This window comes from Protopterus annectens, chromosome 6.part0 (assembly GCF_019279795.1).
Source record: "Protopterus annectens isolate FY-2018-M chromosome 6.part0, PAN1.0, whole genome shotgun sequence".
NCBI classification, from domain to species: Eukaryota; Metazoa; Chordata; order Ceratodontiformes; family Protopteridae; genus Protopterus; species Protopterus annectens.
The window spans coordinates 1,914,064,759-1,914,092,310 of NC_056737.1; the positions used below are offsets into that span (position 1 = coordinate 1,914,064,759).

General features: G+C 40.5%; 1 protein-coding gene across 1 annotated transcript in view; it reads right to left on the reverse strand.

Moving 5' to 3' along the window:
- TTLL4 (tubulin tyrosine ligase like 4) overlaps positions 1-27,552 on the reverse strand; it is a 1,780,839-nt gene that overhangs the window by 63,547 nt on the left and 1,689,740 nt on the right. Inside the window, exon 22 of the mRNA XM_044073711.1 lies at positions 21,085-21,167. Coding sequence (XP_043929646.1) covers positions 21,085-21,167 — 83 coding nt within the window. The remainder of the gene's footprint in view (positions 1-21,084; positions 21,168-27,552) is intronic.

Consider the following 27,552-nt stretch of genomic DNA (forward strand, 5'->3'; position numbering starts at 1 on the left):
CGGTTTCTGTATAGGGCACTCAGTTTTTGGTGAACTTTTTTTATTGTTAGAGATATGTGGGTGTCAAATTTGAGATTGCTCTGTACACCAAGTAGTTTGGTGTGGGTTGTTGGTGATATGGAGGTATTATCCTTGGCCTGGATATTGAAATGAGAGGTGTTTGTGGTTGATTTGGTGAGTTGGAATATAAGGAGTTTGGTCTTGTTTGGGGTGAGGAGGAGCTGAGCATTAGATAGCAAGCTTTCAATGGAAGAAAAAGATTCTTGTGTGATCTGTTGGAGTTCTGTTTGCGTTGGAACTGAGCAGATGAGGGTGGAGCCATCAGCATACTGTATGAGGGAGGCATGTTTGGTGGCAGTGTGCAGGTTGTTTGTGAAAAGGGAAAAGAGAAGAGGGCCAAGGATAGAGCCTTGGGGAACCCCGAGGGTAACAGGGAGGCGAGAAGATATATCGTTGCCCCAGACAACTGATTGCTGGTGGCCGTTTAGGTAGCTATGGAACCAGTTAGTGGCTGAAGTGGAGAAGGAAAGGTTTGAGAGAGTGGTGAGTAGTAGGTCGTGAGACACAATGTCAAAGGCCTTAAATAGATCCAGAAATGCAGTGGCGGAAAGGAGGCCATTGTTTTTGTGCTGAAGGATAGTATTTGTGAAGGAGATCAGAGCTGTAGTTGTGCTGTGGTGTGGCCTAAAACTGTGCTGGGTATTGGCGAGGAGGTTATTGTTTATGAGGTATTTGGAGACCTGTGAGTTGATGCATTTTTCGAGTTTCTTGGAGAGAGGGGAAGAGGATGGCTATGGGGAGGTAGTTTGAGAGATCAGTGGGGGGGGGCACCTTTATGTAGGGGAATGATGTGGGATATTTTCCATAGTGGGGGTACATAGGATTTGGATATGGAGCGGTTTATTAATATTGAGATTGGATAAGCTAGGACATCAGCTGCTATTTTTAGGTATTCAGCAGGCAGGTTGTCGTCTGCAAGTTTAGTGGGTTTTAGATTAGTTAGAGGTTTTCTTATGTAGGAGGTGGGTACAGTAGAGAGGATGGAGGCATGGAGGGGTGGATTTGGGTTGGCAGTGGGGCAGTTGATGTAGGGAAGTGTTTTTGGGTAGGGATAGTACGGTTTCTGTGAAATGTGTATTGAAGGAGTCAGCTACGCTATGGGTGGAGAGAGGGGGTGGTTGGTAGGGGGGTGTTTACTTTTTCTGGACAGAGAATAGTGTTAATTGTGCACCAGAATTGCTTGGGGTTGCTATGGGAAGAGTTTAGGGATGTCTGATAGAAAAGGGCTTTGAGTTTATTTACTTTTAGGCAGATAGAACCCTGACAGTAACCCAGATGCTCCACATTAGAACAGCAGTTCAGGCACTGGAAGAGTTGGGGGTGGTGGGGAATAAGCAGCTTTTCCTGATTTGCTTATCTTGGGGGTGGAAGTGATGGTTCATGGTTAGTTGATTGCTCCAGTACGAGCAAGGGTTTGTACAACACAAGAGGGCTGTAGAACAGGGGATGTAAGATTGCTGATTTCAAACCCATGATGATAACGTGTGTGTGAAATGCCCCAGTTAAATATACCTGATGGCTAGAGGTACTCCGGTTCAAACCCTGTACATTGGGTACAGGTAGCAAGAGCCTGAATTCCCTACCCACCACCACTTATGAACTGCCCAAATTTTTGCCTCATGTTTTTTGTTCTGCTCTGTTTCTCATAAAATCTGTGGTTTTCTGGATTTTTGTAAACAGTGAAGGACTGAATTCACTAAATAATGACAGGGATTTGAATTTCAGACTTCATACTCTTCAGAAAATACATGGCAACACAAAACCTTTTATTATAGTAATTTTCTAAGTTTATAAGATCAATATCTGATATTTGTCCCTATGTTTAGGACTGCATTGCCCCATTATTGGCCTTGCCCAGGTGTTTTGTGCTAAGAGGTTGAGAGCTATGGTGAGAAATAAATTCACGAAATGGTAGCCATTTAAGTTTCAGTCTTTATGTCTTTCAAGAAACAGCTGATTTGGCATAGTGGTATGTTGCTCTGACTAGTGCTGAGCATCCTGGGTACAAGACTTGGCAGTGAAATGCATGGTGGTAACACAACATTTTACTCTAGCAACTTTCCAAGATCATACACACAATGTTTAAAATTTGTCCCTGGTTTTTGGGCTTTTGTCCTCCCCCCCAATAATTTTTGGCTTTTTCCAGATTTCTTGTGCTGCAAAGTTGAGAGATACAGTTGAGTGTCGAGAAGTGTAGTGATGCTTATGCGGAGTCTGCTTGCATTGTTAATAGCACAACAGGTTGAATACTTGCTTTTGATGCAGAAGGCTGTGGGCTCTACCCCCACAGTTTGTAGATGCATTGCTGATACTGTAATGTGTTGTACTTTTAAAGACGGTAGATGCTGCAGTCCTGAGAATGCCCTCTTTGGAGGAGATACCTAGTAACTATGAACGTGTTATCAGTTTGCCATCCATACCCTATTGCAATATGACTAGCTTATATATATTTTTTAATGTAACATAGGCAATTTATTCCTCAAGGGCAACAGACACTATTTGTAGATGAAACAATGAAATATAAAGTTGTTTGCTAGCAGCAACCTCTTCATTAGTTACAGATCTCTAATATTGAATTATTTAGATGACTTTTACTTCTGATTGTGCATATTTACTGATACTAGTTGATTGTAGAAGTCTGAGTAGAATTCTATGTTGTAAATGTTCTGAACTGGGCAGTTTTGTCATTGGTACATGCATTTTGTTTCATTGTTTACTGGAAAAATGTTTAAAGCAATAAATTTAAAAAGCCCTCTAACAACTGTACTGTATTATACAAGAAATTTAATTTAATACAATCAGGAAGGTGAATCAAAGAACGCATGTATGTTTCGTGTGCAAGGGGCCTATGATTTGAAAACAGCCCAAAGTTAATCTTTTCTTTGAATGTGGGTTTCAATGCTGTTTCAATGAATTTATAGAGCAAAGAAGTTTTAATGCTAAGTCTACTTTCATTGTGAGACTACATTGCTTTGTTTAGCAGACGTCCATTAGTGTTTGTGCTGTTAAATGCAGAATAAAACTTTTAAATGAAATCCAAATCATTGTAGAAGTAAAGCAGTATGCACATTACAGTATTTATGGTAAATGGGGTGAAATAGCCAAGTAATGGGACATTGGAATGGCTGCAGGGGGGCGGCCCCATTCAACCATGAGTTTGTGAGGGGGGAAGGGTGGCAAGCTCAGACAGCCCTGGCTGAATTATACCTCTCAACTGTCCAGATTTTTGCAGAATGAAGAGATATTTGCTTCTTATTTTTGGTTTGTTCCTCATAACATTTGTGGCTTTCTGGCAAATCATTTAGGAATGAAGTCACTAAATAATGACAGACATTGAGTTTCAGACTTCATACCCTTCAGAAAAATGCATGCTAAAGCAAGACCTATTATTCTATCAACTAAGTTTATACAAGAGCAATTTTTAGTACTGTTTGTTCCCCCAATATATTTGGACTTGTCCAGATTTCCTGCATTAAGAAATTGAGAGGTACGTGCAAATAAATAACTTTATATAATTAGTTATATCCAAACTTCTCAACTGTCCCCAATTTTGGTTCAAAATGTTGCTCTCCCCCTAATAATCCCTCCGCAAAATGCCAATTTTGGAAGAAAAAATGGAGGGTTTACAATTAATAATTGTAATGATCAGAGTTATAAATTACTTTTATTTCAGAAATGCATGTAGATTCTCTTATTTTGTCAGCTGCTCAACTTAACAGTACTAATATTAAGTGTCCCTTCTTTAACAGGTTCCCAGCTGTATTGTGTGGCTATTTTATATTTTTGCATCATATTTTTGGTCCATTTTTCATAAAAATTGTGTTTTTTATTTGCAAATTAGTGGCAAATCATTAAAGATTGAAGTTAGAAAATAATGACAGACATTTGAGTTTCAGATTAATACCCATCAGCAAATTCATACTAATGCAAAACCTGCTATTCTATTATCTTTCTAAGTTTATAAGACCAACATTTAAAAATTGTCCTTATTTTTGGGCCTTTGTCCCACTTCTGTTTGTGGCTTTGTCCAGATTTTTTGCTCTGAGATTAAGAGGTATGAACAAATGTGTCAGGGCCATCACAGTCAGCCAGAGACGTTTAAAATTGTGACACACTTGTTGTATCTCACTCCCCCATGTAGTGACTCTGGATGTGTCCAAGCAAGGCAAGGAGTAGTTATGCAGTGTAAGTGTGCAGAGTACCCCCCCCATCCGAGATAGATGCAAGTACTACAGAGCTTTTTATCTGTCATTGATTTTGCGGAATGTCCTGGTTTTCTGTCATATTTTTATATTGCTGATTTATGCCTATTATTTAGAAAATGCATGGGCGGCCGCAGCGGTTAGCATTGCTGCCTCACAGCAAGAGGTTCTCCGGTTCGATCCTCGGCTGGGGGTGCCTTCTGTGCTGAGTCTGCATGTCCTCCCTGTGGTCGCGTGGGATACCTCCGGCTACTCCCGGTTCCTTCCACATCCCAAAGACATGCGGTATGTAGAATGGACACTCTAAATTGGCCCTAGGGGTGTGTGTATGTGTGTGTGAGACTGCCTTCTGTGGAAGGTTGGGCGCCAGGCTGGCAACTCAACACTGTAAAAATCTCCACTGCCAATCATGAGTGGACAGGTGATTCACTGTGGCGAACCCTATCCGGGAAAAAGTTGAAAGAAGACGACGAATTATTCAAAAAATGCATGTTGTTGCAGCGCCTGTTGCTCTGTGTTTAAGTAACAATGCTTTAATGACCATCAGGTAAGCTTCTCTGAGATTGTAAGATGCAGGTAAGCTTTAATAAGCATACTGTTAAATTATCAACACTGAAAGCCTTTTTGTTGTTGCCATGCACAGAATATTTACATAACTAGATAACATACAAGCCTTAGGTATTGAAATGCATATGACAGTATTTGTAATAAAGGACAGGATTACAGTATTTTCAGAAACTCATTACATTTGTTGAGACTTGCAGTCATCTTGGCAGGCTTTACCCGTAAATTAAACAAAATGCCAGTCTATCACTTGTGGTCCACAACCTGTGCAATAATCCTTTAAGCAATTTATCTCGAGTTGTTTCTCGTTTGCTGTTCATTTCTTACGTTGATCAGGTTTTTCCCATGAAGCAGACAGCAGGTGATTTTGGATAAGAAACATTTTTACAAGTTGGGGTATCACAGAGATTGCTACTTTCAGCATGCTACTTTGTACTTTTATAAAGCTGAATATAAATTATAATTATAACTGCAATGCAAAAAGTGGTTTGAGTTGAGTGCTGCTTGTTTTTTTGTACTTTATTTTGACTGGCATTCCATCCACCATTAGGTGGCAGCATCTATCAATATAAATCCTAGATATTCTTTATAATCCCAACAAGTTTTATTTTTACACAAACAGTTGGTTCTCCCCCCTACTAAACCACCCTCTGTAAAGGCAGCCTTTTTTCTGGCTGGAAATATTTAGCTCATACCTTCCAACTACAGCCTTTAAACTGCCCTTTGCTGATACTTTTTCTGCCATACTCACCTCTAGTGTTCTTTTCCACTCCGTTCACCCTACGGGCTCACTCCGATCCCCTACCTTGCCCCCATTTCCCACCCCACCCCCAGTACTCCTAGCTTTATTCCTATCTTACCCCACCCTCTCAGCCAACATACCCAATACCAGCTCCCCCCCTCCTTACTCCTCCCACCTATAACCATACTTCTTAAACTCTGTAATCTGTACTCCACCCAATAATTATAGTCCCCTCCTCTTTCCTTAAATCTCTATAATACCGCCATCACTTTTTAAACCCTTTCTTCTTCATACCCTTCTCTATTTTCCTAACCACCCATACCACTCTCTCTTTGCTCCAACATGCTCTCAAGTTATCACACCCTACAGTCCCCCAGCCTCCTCTTTCTGTTCCTACTTCCCTTATACTATGCTACCTCATATTCCACCTATGCTTGTCCAATACCACCTACAAAGACAACTACCATACAAACCCACCTTCCCCCTCACTCTTACTCCCATTTCCACTCTATCTCCTCTTCTCTCATTCAGCCCAACCCTCTACACCTATTCCACCCTAAACTCTTCTCCTCTAAAGTCAAGACACTGTCACCTGCTCCAATCTATCAAAATTCATGCCTGACAGAGCAATGTGGCTAAAGGATATCTCCTTCAACAACCAAGTCCACACTGGTGATATCCATCCTAACCCTGGTCCTACATCCTTTATTAACAACACTCATCCCTTACCATCTTCCTCCTATCTCAATACCCTAAAGATTTTTTACAATTAATGCACAAAGTCTAAACAACAAAGTACACCAATTTCAAGCTTGGTTAAGCCATAACCAACCAGATATCTTAGCCATCTCTGAAACCTAGCTCAAGCCCTTTATCTCAGACTCAGATTCAGCCCCCAGGATTTCACTGTCTCAGAAATGACCGACTAAATAAAAAAGGTGGAGGCACTGCCCTAGTCTACTCCAACCTTCTTACCTTAATTCCCCTCTAAATTCCAATTCCAGAACACTGAACTAACTGCTGGAATTCTAAAACTAAATAAACATAAAAATATCTGCATCATTACCCTATATATCTCACCTGGTAACAATATCTCTACACTCAAAAATATTCTCCTATGGACCTCTACTGAAATTAACTTTGAAACTTATATCCTTGGTGATGTGAATATCGACTGGAATAAAATCAATTGCCACTCTCCCTCCCTATCCATTAACCTCTATAACTTCACTCAAATAATCATCTCCATCACTCGACCTAACAAAATAAACCCTCCTGGATCCACTATACATTGGATCCTACTCTCAGATTCAAATAAAATAACCAATTCTGGCACAATCCCTGATACCTTTAGCGACCACCTCCCAGCCTTCATGCATCGCTCAACTAGTTCCTCCCCACACCAGCATCAGTACATTCAAACTCGTAACCTCAGTAGCTTCAACCCAACTACTTTCTCAAATACTTTCAAACAAATGAACTGGCAGATTCTAAACATCCTTCCTCTTGACAAGGCTATAGAATACTTCAACTCTGTCTTCCTTGATACTTTAAACTCACTAGCCCCACTAAGAAACAAAAGGATAAAAACTAAAACTGCTCTTTGGCTATCCAAAGAGACAAAACAGATTATGCACCACAGAGACAAACTATGGAAGCTTTACCAAAACAATAAACTGGACAATACCTTGCTCCAATATAAACAGCTCCGCAACTGTGCAAAACGACTAATCACCAAAGACAAAAATCCTACTATATCAAACTTCAGTCCAATAACACTAAAATCCCTCAAAAATTCTGGAACTCAAACTCACTCCTCAATCCAGGCTCTGAGAATAATCCCTGTCCTGACCCAAGTAAATATGATCTCGAACTAGGCTCTGAATTTAACTCATTTTTTAGACACCATTACTACCCTCACCAAGACATTTCCCAATAATAACCCGCCTGGCTCCTCTCCCCCTTCTAACTCACCTCATCTGTTTGAACTCAAACCCATCTCCACTAACTTTATAAAAAAACTTTTGTCCCAACTTAAACCTTGCTCTAACGCTCCCGACAATATTCCTCTTCCTTCTTAAAATGTGCTGCTGATGGCATTGCACTCCCAATCAGCATCATTACCAACCGATCCATAAAAGAATCATACTTCTCCAAACTCTGGCGCTCAGCTTATACTCTTCCTCTTCATAAAGGAGGCAAAAATACCAGCATCTCAAATTTTCACCCCATTGCTTTGCTCTCGCCAATCTCCAAAATCTTAGAAAAATGCATCCACCTCCAACTTATGCCTTTCCTGACCCAAAACAATCTACTCACTCCTACCCAGCATGGCTTCCGTCCAGGCCATAGCACAATAACCACTCTACTCTCTTTCCTAGAAACTGTCAATCAAGCCCGAGATTCAGGCCACTTAGTTTCTGCTGTCTAAAGCCTTTGATACTGTTTCCCACAAGCACCTTCTCTGTCATCTCTCAAATCTTAATCTCTCACATAATGCTTTATCCTGGTTCTCCAGCTATCAGACAGATCACAGGCAGTCAAATGGAAGAACTCCATCTCTTCCTTCCTATCTACCCCAACTGGCGTACCACAGGGATCCATCCTTGGGCCAGTGCTTTTTAACATCTTCATCAATAACTAACACTGCTACTCCTGATGCTAAAATCATTCAATACGCAGACGATTCAACCTTAGTCTGTTCTGCCTCAAACCTCTCTGAATTGCTGACTAAAACCCAAACTGCCTTCTCAACAACTGAAAACTGGATGCGCCAAAACCACCTCTCTCTAAATGCAAATAAATCAAAGATTCTACTATTCCCTCCCACAAAGACCCTCTCCTACGATAAAAACAACTTCAAAGTCTATAGTCAAACCAACTCACCTATAGAAGTAGTCCCCTCTGCCAAACTACTTGGCATTACTGTAGATGAACACCTCAAGTTTGATATTCATATTCAACAAAATATTAAGAAAACCCACCAAAAGCTAGGTATGCTCTATAGGAATAATCACTTTCGCTCCAACTCTACCAGGCAAATTCTGGCCTCAACGTATCTTCTTCCTTCCTTGTTATACGGAGCCTCTCCTAACAAACCTGTCCTCCTCTATCACCTCTAAACTAGAAAACTGCTACAACAAAATCTCTAAATCTGCCTCTAAATCTAAAAATATCACTCATCACTGCCTAACCCTAAAATCTCTGAATTGGCTTGAACTCCCAAACTACCTAGACCATCTCCAACTCACTACTGCACACAGACTCATATTTCACCCAACAATATGTCCCACTCTAACATCCTTCCCCCTTATACACCCCAACAGAGCTCTCAGATCTGAAAATCAGAACTTAATTATTATCCATAAACCTAAACGTCCTGCTGGCCAATTTCTCCTATCTTTCTCACTAGGCAAAAAAATGGAATTCCCTTCCCTCCACACTAAGAACCATACCAAACTCAGAAAACTTCAAAACCCAACTATTCAAACACCTGTCCACTAAATGGAAATGTACCTGCCTTCACCTAACCTAATCCAAGGGGGTTCTTGCTCTGGTTCCCAAGCTCAACAACTCTCATAATTATCTTCCTATGAGCCTATCTAAGCTCTCAACAATTTCTATAGCTTCTCTCTAAGCTCTTAACTCCTACAGCTACCCTCACACAGCCCAACCTTGTAAATATTGTAAATAGCATTCTACTGTTGGTGTATATGTAAAACATATTTACATTTTCTTAAAAGGTTTGTATGTAAACTGTTTCCACCTAACCATTATGTTTTCCTCAAATGAAACTGGGTGATCCCTACCTTCAAGCTTAATGAATTTGTTAACTATGCATGATAGTCAATGCATTTATGAGAATGCATGACAATGTAAATGCATATAGTGGAGAAACCTCCACAGACATATAAATAGCTGAAAACATTCTTATTTACAAAAATGAGGTGCCATGATGTATACCCATGCTAAACTATACATGTAAAATCATTCTTATACAACTGTACATATAAAAAATATATAAAAAATATATATATATATATATATAAACATATATATATATATATATTTTTTTATATATTTTTTATATGTACATTGTCATGCATTGATATATACCTTTAAATTTTTGGCGTTTTTTTAAACAATTATGTACTTATTTAGTGGATGAGTATAAATAGGAGGATGTAGTAGTTTTTAAATGTTCTGAGAAAGACTGTGATACAGTTGAAAGCGCTAAACCAGTCACTATTGTGTCGTGGTCGTGTAAAGAATAAATCTTTTTTCAGCATCCTTGTCGTACGAGCAGTGTTTCAACTTCAGCACATCAGGTTTGGTTACTGTGTTGGCTTTTATAGTGTGAAATAAGACCAAGAAAATGTATATAAATATATTAAGCATAATAGGGAACCATTTTATAGATACAGAATATGTGAAAGGAGTAAAGACCTACAAAATGATAAACAGTGTGTAGATTTTAAAAGTTATTCTCAGACCCAACAGATTATAGATATAGTTACAAAATCTTATGCAAAACAGTTTGGCTCCAGAAAGGGGGTGATGTTATTCTAGTGACATCCAGGTAACCTCAGATACTGGAATCAAAATAAATTATATTTAAAAAGAACTATGCAAACTGGATCCAAACAAAGCACATTTGATGGAGTTGGAATTAGTAATAATTACCTGAGAACACTTAGCAAGAACTTAGAGTATCATTATATCTATTATTTACTAGGTTGTGTAAATATGGGGAGATTCCTCAAGATTGGAGGCATGAATTTATTAAACCTGCCTTTAAGGGAAAGGGGAGTAGGACAAACCCAGAGTCATATAGACCCTTGCTTTCATTTTGTGGAAAAAATAATGGAGAAGGTAATACTGGATAAGTTATTGTCAGAAATGGAAAGGCTGGACTTGAAACCATACATCAGCATGCATATGTTGAAAATAGATCTACTACCACCTGTAACATGATGGTTCTGTAACAATAAAACAGCAGCTACGAATGAAAAATTGTGGTGTAAGTTGTATAATTTAACTTCAGCATTTGACAGTGTCATACACAAAACACTGAACAATAAATTAGAATTATGTATTGATTTACTCTTGATAAGATGGATAACTGCATGACTAGCAAATAGGACATATTATCATACAGAAACTGAACAGGTATAATTCTGGGTTACACTCAGGGTATTCCACAGGGCTCTGTCCTAGGCCCTGACTTGTTTAGACTGTATGTTTCAGACCTTTTTCATCTGAGGTGTTCTACAGTCTATATGCAGATGACCTGAAATTGAGTAAACGACATGTGTTGCAGGTAGGGCATGTCTGCAAAAGAATGTGACTAAATTGACCACTTGGGCAAAGGAGAATAAAATGCTGATAAATACATCGAAAACTACAATTCACTCTGCTACAGGCCCCATGCGGAGCTCAGTGTCTCTCCAACCTAACACCACTCAAGTATTCAACTGCAGTACTACCTTTATCATTCTTATAAGAAAAGTGCAGCCCGGGTCTGAACTGTCTGCAAACAGCTAAAGTTAACTGAGTATGTGTCGACCTGTTTGAGCCAATATTAATTTTCCCCTGGAGAGCACTGTGCTTTGGCTTGTAAGCAGCCCCCCCCCCACCACACACACACACACACACACACACACACACACACACACTCATCTTCCACTTTCTCTCTTATTCCCTTCTGTTAGCAAATAGTATCCATAATTGATCATTACTGTGTGTTTAATTTAAACTGAGACCACAGTAGCCTACTGATGCAAGGTTATCCTGTTTTTCCACCTGCGAAATGGTTAAGAAATGACTTACAGTTTCAGAGCAGTCCTTGGTCAATTCTGATTGTTTCTTGAACACAAACTTGTCTTTGCTTTGGCTCATTAGCAACAGTACAAAAGAACTGCCTGCTCACACCCTTGTTCTCCCCCTCCCGTTTATTACCTTAAGCCAATCCCAAAGTTAATAAATATTACCTGTGGCAGGCACCATTTTTAAAACTATAACCACCCTTTGTCACTATCATATGTTCATTTATCAGTTTACTCTGTTACCTGATTGTTTCCAGCCCCCCTCATAAGAGCAACTAACAGGGTCTCTACCCACTTCACTCTCCACCCTGCCCCCTATTCCCTCCCGCCCCCAGTGGTCCTACCTTTATTACACTCACAAACCCCTCCAATCTTTCCAAAAGGTAACCACAGCGCTAACCCAACACTACCGCCTCCATTTTCCCACTACTATCACACCTCCTCAACTAACATGTACAAGCATACCTTACCAATGCTCACTGCATGCACTCTCCTTGCACATCTTGCATCCTACGAAAGCTCCATCATTCGCCCACTCAACCACTACCTCTGTACTACTACTCACACCACCACTCATGTCTCACCCTCACTCAACTCCCCTCCCACCAATTCAAGAACCATCCCTATGCACCCCCCGCATATTCTACCAACTATATTACTCAAACATAAAGCATCCCTACAACTTAACATAGTAACCCTCCCACCATACCTATTACCCACAGAGCACAATCAAAGTTTCCCTAATAAACAAACACATTCAAAAGCTGAGAAAACTAATTACCTCGTGCATATCAAAACTAGCCCTTAAGTGGAGACATCCACCCCAACCCTGGCCCTACCATCTCCAACCCTAATCCTCATAATCAGACTAGAAACCACAACTTTTCCTATATCGCAGCCAGTAGAAAGCCAAGTGACTTCCTTCTACGAAGCCTAAATATTAGAAGTATATCCAACAAAGTCCATGAACTCCATGCCCCCATAGACTTGTACTCCCCAGATATAGTCATCCTGACAGAAACCTGGCTAACACCTCACATTACCAGTGAGCAAATACTCCCTACCAGTTATGGCACACTAAGAGTAGACCGGCTAAACAAGAAAGGAGGTGGTGTAGCTATAATATTTAAACAGCATCTAAACATCCAGATCTTAAAATCATCAGCTCCACAAATAGGCAATGAAGAAATAATATATACCAACCTCAAAACAAAACCATCAACATAATTGGATGCTACTTCCCACCTGGCCAAAACATCCCTCCACTAGAAAACCTCCTCAGCTGGTCTAGCCACCATCTCCCCCAAGAAAAATCATTTTAGGTGATTTCAATATTGACTGGCAATCCTGTTCTGGCAACAATCCAACCCATCATATAAACCTTCATGGCTTCACCCAACTAGTCCAGTCGCCAACCAGGATAAATAACTCCAGCAAGCACACTACCCTGGACTGGATACTAGTCAGTAAGAGCCCCCAGTCATATATAACAGGCTGCTTATCAGATAGCCTCAGTGATCACTCCCCAACATTCCTACTCAAAAAATACCTATACCAAGCTAAACCTGCCATCTACGGTCAAATACTAAACTTTAACCCACTCACATTCATCTCATCCCTCAAAGAATGTAACTGGCATCCCCTAAAGTACCTCAGTCTTGATGACGCAGTTGAATTTTTTAATACTACCTTCCTGAGCATCCTTAATTACCATGCCCCCATAAGACTTTCCAGAACGAAAGCACAACCCTCCCCATGGTTGCAGAAAACCACTAAGTCAGAAATGAAAAACAGGGATAAAGCCTGGGAGCACTGGCGCAAAACCAAAACCCCCTCAACTAGACAGAAATTCCTAAAACTACGCAACAGAGTTATAAAGCTAATAAAACAGGACAAATTCCAATACTACCAGTCTACCCTAGACTCCTCCCAACATAGCATCAAACAATTCTGGTTCTTCATAAACTCCATCCTCCACCCAGGTAAAGTCAGTACCCCTCCTCCTTACATCCCTCACTCCTCCAAAAATATTGCTACCTCAATTCAACACACACTTCACACAAACCATGCTATCACTAGCTAAACACAACCCCCCTCCCCTCCATCCCACACCTTCAACTAGTAATCTCCCCACTGCCTTCTCTTTTTCTCCTGTACCTACCTCCAACATAAAAAAACTCTTAACTAAACTTAAGCCCACCAAATTAGCAGCAGACAACCTCCTAAGTGAATACTTACAAATCGCAGCTGATACTCTGGCCTACCCAGTATCCATCTTGATTAACCGATCTCTGTCAAAGTTACGTTCCCACACTGTGGAAAGTATCACATATAATTCCCCTCCACAAGGGCGGCCCCTCCACAGAACTAACCAATTACCGCCCCATAGCTATTCTCTCTCCACTCTCCAAAATACTAGAGAGATGCATACAATCTCAGGTCTCAGACTACCTCCTTACTAACAACCTCCTTTTCAATACTCAGCATGGTTTCCGACCAAACCATAGCACCACCACTGCCTTGTTCTCCTTTACTAACACTACCCTTCAGCATAAAAACAATGGCTATCTCTCCTCTGCTACTTTCCTAGACCTAACTAAAGCATTTGACATGGTCCCACAAAACAACTCATGTCTATTCTCAATACCTATCCTTCTCTCAATCAGTCACCAACTGGTTTCAGAGTTACCTGTCTGACCGCCAACAATCCGTTGTATGGCAGAATGACACATCTCCCCAACTACCTGTCCCCATAGGGGTTCCCCAAGGATCCATCCTTGGACCCCTACTCTTCTCTGTTTTCACCAATAATCTAGCCTCTGCCACCAAACATGGCACTCGCATACAATACGCAGATGACTCAACCAACATTTGCTCAGCTCAGTCCCTACCCAAACTGCAAAATGTCACACAGGAAGCCTTTTCCTCTGTTGAAACTTAGTTATCTGATGCCCAATTAATACTCAACCCAAACAAAACTAAACTACTCATCTTCCAACCCACCAAACATACTCAAAACAACTCTCACTTTAACATCAAAGCAAAAGACACCACCACCATATACCCAACTGAACACACCAAATTGCTAGGAGTGGAAATAGACAAACTAAAATTTGACATTCACATATCCATGACCATAAAAAAGTCCACAAAAAACTAGGCGCGTTATACAGAAATAATCAACTTCTCACCAAAGCAGCAAAGATTTCAATAGCAAATTCCCACCTTATCTCCACCCTACTTTATATGCCTCTCCAATATATACCAGACTAAGGCAATGTGATCTAAACAAGCTAGAGACCTGCTACAACAAAATCGCCAATTCACCACAGGGGCATCCTACCGTAGTCACCACTGTCTCTCACTTGCTGAACTGGGTGGCTTGAACTCCCTCACCTCCTTCAATGGTATCAACTATCACTCGCCCACAAACTAGTAAACCATCCACTAAATGTCCCATCCCTCCAGAATCTACTCCAACCCTATCGCACCACCAGACCACTAAGATCCAGCAGCAAAAATCACTTGCAGATCACTAAAGCCAATAACTCTGCTGGTGAAGCACTATTCTCTTGCACCATAGCCAAATTATGGAACTCCCTCCCACCCACAATTACCTCTGTACCATCATGCACCCACTTCAAAACTTTACTAAAAGCGCACCTAAAAACATGCTGGCTATGCCTTGCAACTCCCACTCTAATATCACCCACCCCATCCAACCACTACCTTTCTTTCCACCCCACTAACTTCCTTGATTATAGCAAGCTCAGATGCTCATAAGCCTAGTACTTATTATACAGCAGGAACATCTTATTGTAACATTTATTAATGTCTGTTATGTACTTCACAGGTAAAGATTCTAGTTGTCTACTGATGTACTATGTTCTTCATCTGTAAATATGTTTGTAATTAATTGCTATGTTAAATTGTTAATCGCTATGTAATCCAATGTAACTACTGTTTATTTTAACTGTGGAGCTTTTCTCCCCGGGCCTCTGCTGAAAATGGACCTACATCCAGTCGGACACTCCCAGTCAATAAATGTAAATAAATAAACTAAGCATTTGAGATTTGGGAGACATAAATGGAAAGGTGAATATTTACTACAGCACAGAGTGATCGAAACTGTAGATTAATTTAAGGACTTGGGTATAATGGTAGATTCAGCTTTGAGTTTTTCTAATCGTATCAACTAATTAGTTGATAGTTATAAAACTATAAGTTGTATTAAAAAGATTTATAAAGTATTAAAAAGATTTATAAAGTCTAGACAATCAGAAATTATGAAATTGTTTGTTAATTACATTAGACTCAAACTTGAGTAAGGAATAACAATTGGAAACCTTATAAGAAAACAAGAATGAGTAAACTGGAAAGAGTACAGCGGAAATACACCAATGGCACCCATGGATGTGAAAATTTAAGTTACTATGAAAGACTAAAACATCTGAACTTATAAAGTGTCTCATAGATATTTAAGAGATCATCTTATTTAGGTGTATAGGAATCATCAGACAACCAATGTAGAAAATTCTACAGGAATGAGAAGTGTACTAATTGGTCCTCAGAGAACAGCTGATGCATGAACACACTACCAAATTACATTAAAACAAGCACTAGTTTAGATATTTTTAACAGCCTGGACACTTATTATGGGAACAACTGTTTTGTTATATTGGCAGGCTGGAAGGGCATTAATCCCAGTGCTTGAAATATTTGTATGTAACTATGATAGAGGATATCAACAATAACTAAACATAGCAGACAGAGGATAGAATGTGTGAAGCTCATAAATCACACTGCACTCTCTAAGGTGGCAAATGAGATCTGAGGAGAGAACAGAGTGCTATGGGTAGAGGAGGCACGGCTCCCAGGCTGAAGGCTCTAGAATGGCTGGCTTTAGATCTGATAACCCACATGTTGAAGCTGGACAAAAAGGACATCAGATCCTAGGATCCTACACAAATCTTCCTAAATACCCCGGTGTATGACCGTCTCCATGTTATAAGCTTCTACTAATCTCTTCACCTCTTGTGTGCGACTGGTGCAATTAAGTAACGCTTACAGCAATGTTTTACATTCCCTACTCAAGTACAGGTAACGCTGATGCAGGTCATGACTTGTGAAAACAATCTCAAACACTGAAGGTTTTGGTGTTTTAGGCACTGCACATACAAGCTTTTCCATGACAGCTGCTATGACTCGCATCTGATCTGTCCAAATGTCAGAAAAAAAAGGAGAGAGAGCAGCAGTTGAACACAGCCTTCTACCTCCAAAGCTTTATACCACTATGTGAGGCAGACATAAACTTGAGTGCAGCTAAAACAAATTCAGAAATGCATCAAGCTGGGGAATATCAGAACAAGAATACCCAAGTTACTCACTGCAGATGATTCAGAGTACACTAAACATTAAGCAACAAAGGTTGATGCTTACAGTGGATATAAAAAGTTTACACACCCCTATTAAAATGCCAGGTTTTGTGATATAACAAATGAGACCACAATACATTTCAAAACTTTTCCCACCTTCAATGTGACCTATAACCTGTACAATTCAATTGAAAAACAAACAAATCTGTTATGGGAAAAAATATAAAAAAAGTACAACAAGCTGGTTGCATAAGTGTGCACACCATACCTCTCAGCCTGGAAACATCAAAAATCTGGACAAGGCCCATGAAAAATAGGTACAAATCTGTACGCTGATTAACATCTAATTTGCATACACACTTATGTAACCCCACCCACTCCAATGGAATTGTGGGATACCAACTTTCAAAAGAAAACTGAACAGACAACCAAAATATGGCAGAGTTCCCCTGCAGGCATCCCAATGCCCCATTACCTGGCTCGCCCCATTTACCATAGACACTAAATTGTGCATATAGCTTTACTTCTACAATGATTATTTGGATTTTATTTTTACATTTTACAGCACAACAATGCAGAAACACTAATAAACATCTGGTAAAGAAAACAATACTGTCGCACAATGAAAATGGGCTTGGCATTAAAACTTCTCTGCCCTTGAAACTCTCATTCACTGAAATAGCATTGAAACCCACACCACATGCAAAGAAAATGCATCTGGCCAGTGGTGGATAAAGATTACCTTTGGGCTATTTTCAAATCCTTGGCCCCTTACATACAAAACAAGAAACATACATGTGTTATTTTCTTTGATACACCTTCCTGACTGAGCGCATTTTAAATTTATTGTTTGAACATTTTTCCAGTAGGCTGTACTGTAGGCAATGAAACAAAAAGTATGAACCAAACTGCCCAATTCAGAACATTTCCATCATAAAAGTCTACTTCCACACCCACACTACAAATAGAATGACAGTAGTGTAAGCCATAGGCATCTTGCACAGTGTCTTGCACTTTTCAATTTCATATTTTTTTTTTGGGGGGGGGGGGGGACAATGTCAAAAACCAAGGACACATTTTAAACATTGCTTGTATAATTTTGTAAAGTTGCTAGAATAAAATGTCATGTTACCACCATGCATTTCAGTGGCAAATTTTGAACCCAGGTCCCTATTCACTACAGTCAGAACATACCACTATGCCAAATCAGCAGCTTCCTGAAACATAGGAAGACGAACTTAATGGCTATCATTTAGTGAATTAATTTCTCACTTCTCACCATAGCTCTCAAACTCTTAGTACAAAAAACCTGGAAAAAGCCAATAATGGGGGAATACAAATTCAGTGCTCACTTCTCACCATAGCTCTCAAGCTCTTAGCACAAAAAAACCTGGGCAGAGCTCAAAAGTGGTGGTGGCTAGTGACGTTAGGCTCTTTTTACCTTGTACACAAGGTACAGGGTTTGAGCCCGAGTACCTCACACACACCCCACACACACACACACACACACACACACACACACACACACACACACACACACACATGAAAAGAAATCCTTTGACGGCTTCTCTGTGCAGCAAGGGAAATAAAACACACCAGTCTCGGCGAGGAACGGCTTCTCTGTGCAGAAAGTAAAAACACACACACTCCAGTCTCGGGCCTCGACACACACTTACCTTTCCTCCGTGTGAGCGAGGAAAATAAAAAAAATCCTTTCTGCAAGGATCACACACACAATGGCTTCTCTATGCAGCAAGGAAAATAAAAACACACACACCTCAGTCTCGGTGAGGAACAGCTTCTCTGTGCAGCAACTAAAATAAAAAAAAAACACACACACCAGTCCTGGGGAAAATAAATCCTTTCTGATGGCTTCTCTGTGCAGCAAGGAAAATAAAACACACCAGTCTCGACGAAGAACAGCTTCTTTGTGCAGAAAATAAAAAAAACACACACACCAGTCTCGGCATACACTTAACCTTTACTCCGTGCAAGCCAGGAGCGAGGAAAATAAAAGAAATCCTTTCTACACACACTTCTTCTCCGTGCAAAGCGAGGAAATCAAGGCAGGCTTCTAAATAAAAGAAATCCTTCTCCAATCTCCATGCAATAAAATAAATCATTCGCCGTGCAGCCAACAGTGAGGAAATCCAGGCTTCTAAATAAGAGAAATCCTTTCCGCACTCACTTCCGGTGAGCCTTCTAAATGAAAATACAGCCTTGCTTTCTGTTCCCGCTCTCGGGAAGCATTTGAACTGTGCAAAGCTTGATTCCAACAGGCTGGTAGCCCTGACGAGCTGACGTCATCACGCACGTGATGACGTCAGCTCACAATGCGCGAAAAATAAAAAAATTCAAAAATAAAGGAAAAAAATCGGAAACGAAGGGGTGCCACTAGTGAATCGTGGCACCCCATTATTTGGATCCCAAAACTCGGTAAAAACAGAGTAATTCGGGACAATTGGGAGGTATGGTGCACACACAAACTAATACTTTTTTGAAGCACATTTTAATTATAGCATTCAGTCTTCTTGGGTACATACCTGCCATCAATTAGAGAGAGACTGATTAACCCCAAATAAAGTTCAGCTGTCCTAGTACGATTTTCCTGACATTTATTCAGTTGCCTGCTACAGCAAAAGCCATGGTTCGCAAAGAGCTTACAAAGCATCAAAAGAATCTCATTGTTGAAAGGCATCAGTCAGGAGAAGGGTACAAACAATTTCCACAGCACTGGATATACCATGGAACACAGTAAAAGCAGTCATCAAAAAGTGGAGAAAATATGGGAAAACAGTGACGTTGCAAAGAACTGGACGTCCCTCCAAAATTAATGAAAAGACAAGATGAAAACTGGTCAGGGAGGCTGTCAGGAGACCTACAGCAACACAGAAGGAGCTTCAGGAATTTCTGCAAGTACTGGTTCTGTACTACATGCGACAACAATCTCCCGTATTCTTCATATGTCTGGGCTATGGGGTAGGGTTGCAAGACGGAAGCCTTTTCTTACACAGAAAAATATCCAGGCCGGACTAAAATTTACAAAACTACATCAAGTCTCCCAAAAGCATGTGGGAAAATGTGTTATAGTCTGATGAGACCAAAGGTTGAACTTTTTGGCCACCATTCCAAAACGTACGTTTGGTGCAAAAACAACACTTCACATCACCAAAAGAACACCATCCCCACAGTGAAGCATGGTGGTGGCAGTATCATGCTTTGGGGCTGCTTTTTTCAACTGGAACTGGAGCTTTTAGTCATCAAGGTAGAGGGGATTAGGAACAGTTCCAAATACCAGTCACTTTTGGCCCAAAACCATCAGGTGTCTGCTAGAAAGCTGAAGAGGAATTTCATCTTTCTATATGACAATGACCCAAGCATACATCCAAAACAAACAAAAGAACGGCTTCACCAGAAGAAAATTAAAGTTTTGGAATGGCCCAGACCTAAATCCAATAGAAAATCTGTGGGGTGACCTGAAGAGGGCTGTGCACAACAGATGCCCTTGTAATCTGACAGAAAGGGAGCGCATTTGCAAGGAAGAGTGGGCAAATATTGCCAAGTCAAGATGTGCCATGCTGATAAGACTCCTACCCAAGAAGGCCGAATGTTGTAATTAAATCAAAAGGCGCTTCAACAAAGTACTGGTTTAAGGGTGTGCACACTTATGCAATCAGCTTATTGTACTTTTTTTTTAGTTTTCATATTTTTTTTCCCCCTAACAGACTTGTTTGTTTTTCAATTAAATTACACATGTTATATATGTCACATTAAAAGTGGGAAAAGTTTTTGAAATGATTTATTGTGGTCTCATTTTTTTATATCACAAAAACCTGGCATTTTAACAGGGGTGTGTAAACTTATATCCACTGTATGATCTAATATTTTTAGGAATACAAACATATAATGAAGTCTCTTATGTGAGGATGCTTTTTTCTGATATACTTTTCTTATTTGTTTAATATTTATACGGTATCACTTTATAACAAAAGTCATACATGTTTAATGTCTATACACTGTACTTAACACGTAAACCTACTTCTTATGCATGCTATGTATCTTTTGCCTCTTATTTTATGCAACTCGAATACTAGCTGTATCTCAACATAGGCTGGTCCATAAATTGGTCAGTTTTGGTCAGTGCCCTACCATGGTAAACAAACAAAATAAATGTTCTCTAATAATACAAACCTAAAAATATTTAGATGCTACCGCATGTCATATACTGTTAACAGTATAAAATAAGGCATGGAGATTCTAAAAGCAATGGCAACAGTACAATACAAGACAGTATAATTAAATAAATACAGACACACCTTTGTGCAGGAAGGTCTGGTTTGCTGAAGCCATTTAGATGTGTTTCAGTCTTTTGTGTTAGTTGAAGTCTTGCTGAAGACCACTAGATAAAGAACAAGATGAGATTTAAGCAAAGTTTAATGATTAGCTCAGGTTTGCACATTAAATATCAGCACACACTTACCCATATATTCTTCAACATCACTATATTCTAAATGTAATGTCCGTTTATTTTCTGCCAAACAATTTGCTTTGCTAAATTCCAACATATTCATTACAAGACGCTACATACTCACAAATCACATTTATGCATTCTTTTTTCTTCCTCCAACAAAAAAAATTTAATCTTGCCACTAAAACAAAATTAAACTGACTAAAACTATTGAAGTAGTGAATATGTTTGAGAGGAGGGAGGCAAAGGGTAAAACACTGAAGGAAAAAATGCAGGTCTTGTACCTCAAACATCACTGCTACCTCTTCTGATTTACAGCCAGAATCCTAAGCTAAACATGAAGGGGGTCCTTGCCAAAGGGTCCATTACTAGAAATGGATAAAATCCATCAACAGCAAACTGGACAGGACAAAATGGTAGAATATGCTTGCTGCAATTGTGGCCGACAACAAAAGTTATTACACTTGAAGGGGGCTTTATTCCCCACTGGCTTACTTGTACAATACATTAAATTCGTAGGTGAAAACCTCAGAGAAAATGCACTGAAACGAAAAAAAATACATACCTTTTAAGTGTCCTTGATTTTACAGAGCATCCCTGATTTTACTTCATTCATGCTTTTGCCCGGTCCCTAAAAACTGTGATTTTTCTGGTAAATCTCTGAAGATTATTGTCATTCAATAATGCCAAATAGAGTTTCATACTTGTTACTGTTCAGAAAATGCATGCTGATGCAAAATCTGTTGCTCTATTTGCCCTTTAAAAGTAGAACATTTAAAAACTGTCCCTGAATTTTGAGCATTTGTCCCCACATTATTTCTGGCTTTGTCAATAATTTTTGAGCACAGAAGTTAAGAGGCATGAAAACAAAATTGGATAAATGTGATTAGACAGTTAATACAAAAACATTTACTGACTTGTAACGTCAAAGTGTTTGGACTGGGGAAATCAGAATTTGTCATTTTCTTACCACCAAACCTGAATGCTGGAATAAGACAGTCCTTGCCTAAAGAGATAGAGGTATTAGAGCATCTGTATCAAATCTGTCTGAGAAGTGATCATGCCACTGGGCTGGCATCAGATAGAAAATCTTTTTCATTCTGCTACTATACATGACCCTCTAGTCTCTTTCAGAAAGGATAAAATATCCTTGGAGTACGACAGAATGGATGGAGTCAGAATCCAATCTTCCAAGCTGTTACAGCTTAAGTCTCTTCAGTTTGGAATGAATGACAGTCCCCTTATTCAGGGTTAGAAGTCTATGATCAGTGGTAGTGTTCTGGTCTTCACCCCAGTGGCAAATCAGAAGACTGGAGAACCAATGTTGCCTGGGCTAGAAGGGAGCAATTAGTATCATTTTGATCCTGTCTGCCCTCACCTTAGCAGTATTCTGGGGATGAAGTATATTGGTAGAAAGATTTATGTCCCTTTGAAGGTGGTGTCTGTTCTCCATGGCCCTCTTTTCTAGGTTCTTGAGCAGAATTTGCTTTGTTACCAGTTTTCTGTTGAGGCAAAAAGATCAATCTCTGTTGCTTCCTGGGGTGTTTGAGGTCCAGCAAGACTTCACTTTCAAGATCCACTCATTGGGGTCCAGGAGAGCTCTACTTAGCGAGTCTGCAGAGCAGATTGTTCTAACCAGGGATGAAAGAGGCTATGGGTGTTGCATTCAGTTTCTAGAGAATCTGCCAAAGATCCATCGCTAGTCTGCATAGGGATATGGACATGTTCCCCCTTGCTTATGTACCACATGACTGTAATGTTATCTGTCCAGATTTGAAGCGGTACCAGAGGACAGCCTGCCCTTGAAAGATTTCCTTGCCAGGGCAACTGCCATCCATCCACAAATCCTTCTTCCCATTTCTGCACATGGGATCAGGGTGTCACTTCAACAGTGATGATCATATAAAGCCAAGTTTTACACCAGCGGGTGGCTAGCCATCATTCCTTTAAATTAATGTGTTATTTTACTTGCTGCTTGCCCCAAATCCCATGGACTCTGAAGCACAGAAAAGCAGTTGCTAAAAAGTACCAATAACAAAAAGAAAGGGAGGTAAAGGAGAATCAGGCAGTAAATGGTAAAAAATCCACTCGACAAAAACTGTAAGCACTGAAGAACAGATACATAAATGCTTTAAAATTACAGTACGTTTTCCTTTCAATTAACTTCCTCATATATATATAAAAAACATTTCACAATGTAAAGTGCTCATTATACACCATGCCAATTAACTTTTATCCAATGGGAACAACATTCAAGTTAAAATTAGTAAAACAACTTCCTTTTGCACAACAAACTTTGACTCGACATAAATTTGTTCACAAAAATAGACTGCAACTTAAAGCCGACAGTTTCAACTGATCACCAAAAACAGCAAGTGCAATAATATTGTAAAAATATAAGCAAAAAGTAAAATAATGAAATAAAACTGAATGTGTTTGTGTGTATATGGTGATGTAATAAAGCTGTGACGGCTCCATCTGGTGGAAATAGTGAACATTACACTTTCAGGGAAAACATTTCAAAAGATATTAGAAAATAAATCCTTTTAGCTATAACTTGGCAGCTCTCATTTTTATCAGTGGCTTAACAGAGATGTTCTCATTTAAGCCAGGAAATTTATTGGCTTCTAAAGTTACCCGCCACCACAGTTCTTTATACTCATTTTGTGTTTCCCAAGCACCACTGAAAGTGTAAATCTGCCACCTCAGACCTTGTCAGAGCTGTCTGTTATCTTTTCAAGAGGAAGGAAGCACCTGGGTTGCTGTGAACACTCTCATCCCACCATAGAATATCATTTCTTAGGCAAGGAAGAAGGATCATGGTTTCCAGGAGCTGCTGGTGCTCAGCCCAGGTGGTTCTTTAGGAACTACTGCAACTTTCTCATACATAGCTTTGCCAAGTAACCTAGGGCCCTGAGAAATTTCCTTGCAGTGCTCGGAGGGTAGGGTTCAGAGACATTCTGAAAGGATGGTGGCCTTGTCCTGTGGCAGGAATTCCTTCTGTTGAACTGAGTCTATGACTGCCCCTAGGAAGGTAGTCCTGGTGTTGGGCAGAGTTATGATTTTTTGAAGTACATGGCCAGTCTATTCAACATCTGAAAGCAATCCATGGTGATTTGCAGTGTGGACATCCTGTGTCATGCAAATAGCAATGACTGCTGCCAGACATTTGGTGACAACTCTAGGGGCAGTAGATAAGCCAAACATTAAGGCACAAAATTGGTAATGCAATCCCAGTGCCTGAAATTGTAAATATTTTTCTGTGATCCTAGGTCATAGAACATGCAGGTAGGTATATCCTTCAAATCCAGATTTACTACCCGAACCCCTGGGAAGATGAGGGGCAGTAATCTTTGAAGGGGTAACCTGTTAAATTTTAGTACTACTACATTTTTAGTCAGGAGATCTAGGCTAGGCCTACAATGCGTTCTTTCCTGGGGACAAAAATTATGGAACTAAAATTCTGTGCCCTCGTCTTCTGAGGGCATTCTTTGAATGGAACCCTACAGTAACAGCATTTTTAGAATAGGTGGGAAAAAAAATTCTTGAGGTTTTGCTGAGAGAGGAATCCCTAGAAAATGAATTTTTTGTCTAAAACAGGATGGCATAGTCCTCTTTATATTTTGCAAGACCTATTTCTTTTGTGAGAGTCGGCCTGCCAGACAAATGGGATTGGAGGGGGTGGTATCTGTGGGAAGTGCTGGAAGTATCATAGCTGCTCCGTGAGTGGGGAGCAATCCTTGAATCCTCACTAGTCTGGAACTTTGTTTGGTTTGCCACTTTCTTTGCTGTCTGGGCCTTTTCCCTCAAGATGGTTTACTTTTTCTGTTTAAGCATAAAGGGCCAAGACTTAGAAGAATAGTTTTTATTTTATGTAGGAGTGCGAGACAAGTAAAATTCTTTTAACACATTTCATCGGTTTCCCTTGCTGCTTCTTCATTATCATCATCCCCCCTTTTCCCATTTTTTCATACATGGGGTCAGGGTATCATGTTAACGGTCACAAACACTCTTAGGTTTATAGGTTCATACTAGGCTATCTGCCCTAGGGCATTTGTAAGCCTAGCCAGAGTTGTGTGGCTTTCACCACCCCTTAGGTTGAAGAATACTATACCCATTAGTTTGCCGTGCCTCTGTCCAGCAGTGATACAGAGATGATCCCCGGGGTAAACCTACGATCTCCCATCCACTGGTCAAGATTCCTCTTGAACAGAGCCAGCGAGGTGCTCCGTCTCACATGGACCGGGATTCTGTTCCACAGCATAGGGAGTCTCTGGGTGATTAATCTGTCCCTCCAGCACGTCCTATTTATATCCGTGTTGAGGTTTAAGTCTCTTGCTCTTGTAGCTCTGGTGGATTTGGATTTTTTGAGGTGGAGCATGTCCATTAATTCTGGATTGGACATGGCCTTGTATGTCAGGCACAGGTCACCTCTGAGCAGGCGGTATGCGACTGAATAGAGCTGGAGTTTCTTCAGTCGGGCAGCATATGGCATATTTTTGAGCCCCTTTATCCTTTTGGTGAGGAACTTTTGGGGTCTTTCCAATTGCTGCAGGTGTCGGGTAAGATACATTCCGAATGGGGCATTGTACTCAATCATTGGTCTGATAAGTGGAGAGTACAGGGGAACAATGACCTCCCTTGATCTGGATGTGAATCCCTTCATAATCAGGTGGGCAATGTAGAAGGTCCTCCTAACCACTTTGGCAATGTGAGTGTCAAAAGAAAGGTTACTGTCAACTTGGGTCCCCAGGTCCCCGATAACCTCTTCTGTGCTTAATGGATTGCCACCTATGTGGTAACTTGGGGTTACCTTGTTTTTACCAAAGGGTATGACTATACATTTTTTGGCGTTTAGCTTAAGGCCATGGCTCTGGCACCAGTTATCCGTTTCTATGAGACCTCTCTGAAGGATATCTGTGTCTGATGGATTTTCGACTATGGCGCCCAGTTTGCAGTAATCTGCAAACTTTGTCAGCCACAATCCTCCTATGTTTGCCTGCACTTCTGAAAAGTAGATGCCGAACAAGAGGGGGCCTAGGACTGAGCCCTGTGGGACACCGCTTGTGACCGGCTTGGAGTCTGACATGGCACCAGCAATTCTAACCCTGTGGGTTCTGTCCTTGAGCCAGTTTGCAACCCCATCTTGTGACATATGGGTTTACATTTAAGCTGGTGAGCTTTTCTATGATACCCGAGTGGGGTACTGTGTCGAAAGCTTTTGCAAGGTCAAGGTAGGCTGTGTGAACTGCCTTACCCTCATCAATGGCCTTGGTGACTGTTTCAAAAAAGTCGACCAAGTTCAAGAGGCATGATCTGCCCTTGACAAAGCCGAATTGGGTAGGATCCAATGTCTGTAGGTCCTCTATGTCTTTATTTATGAGTTCCATTATGATCCTCTCCATAGCTTTGCAGACCAGGCTTGTTAAGCTTATGGGGTGGTAATTACCAGGGTCCGTAGAAGCACCGCCTTTGTGGAGTAAGACCACAGTTGCCGTACGCCACTCTTTGGGTACATATCCTGTGGTAAGGCTGAAATTAAACAGCAGCCTTATGTGTGGGTTTAGTTCCTCATTGAGTTCGTGTAGCACACAGCCGGGGACACCATCCGGTCCCATTGATGCTGTGTTTTTAGCTTTAGAGAGAGCAGCTCTCACCTGGGCATTTGAGATGATTGGGAGGCTACACTCTGCTGGGATAGATATTTCTCCTTTTGGGAGGGAGGGAGGGGAAAAATTTTCACTGAACCTGTCTGCCAGTATGTTTGCAATGTCTGTGGGTTCAGTGATTTTTGTATCATTTTGGGCTAATTCTGAGCATATCTGGGAGTTTCCACCCAGATTTCTAACATAGCTAAAGAAGGCCTTATGATTGTCTTTTGAGTCCTTGGCGATTTTTCTCTCAAAGTTGGCCTTGGATGATTTTATGAGTGATCGTAGTTTTTTACTAGTATTGATCAGAGATGTCTTCCCTTTTAGGGATTTTGCTCGATCTTGTAGTAGCTTTCTCCTCTTGTTGTAAAGTTTGTTTATGGCTGGGGTCCACCAGATCGGGAGCTTGCCTTTGGTGGAAAGGGTCTTGATTTTATTTGGGATTGCTTGATCCATGCAATCCTGGAAGTGCTCGTAGAAAGCATTTGTAAGGGATTCAGAAGCGTGGGTTGTGGTTTTCAATGGCTCAGGGGCCTTGAAGGATACCACACCAGTCTTAAGAAGTGTGAAGTTGGCTTTTGAGAAGTTCTTCACTGTGGTCTTTTTTGTTGGGGGTGGGGGTGGGATGTGGATCTCCAGTGAGATTAGTTTATGGTCTGATCTCA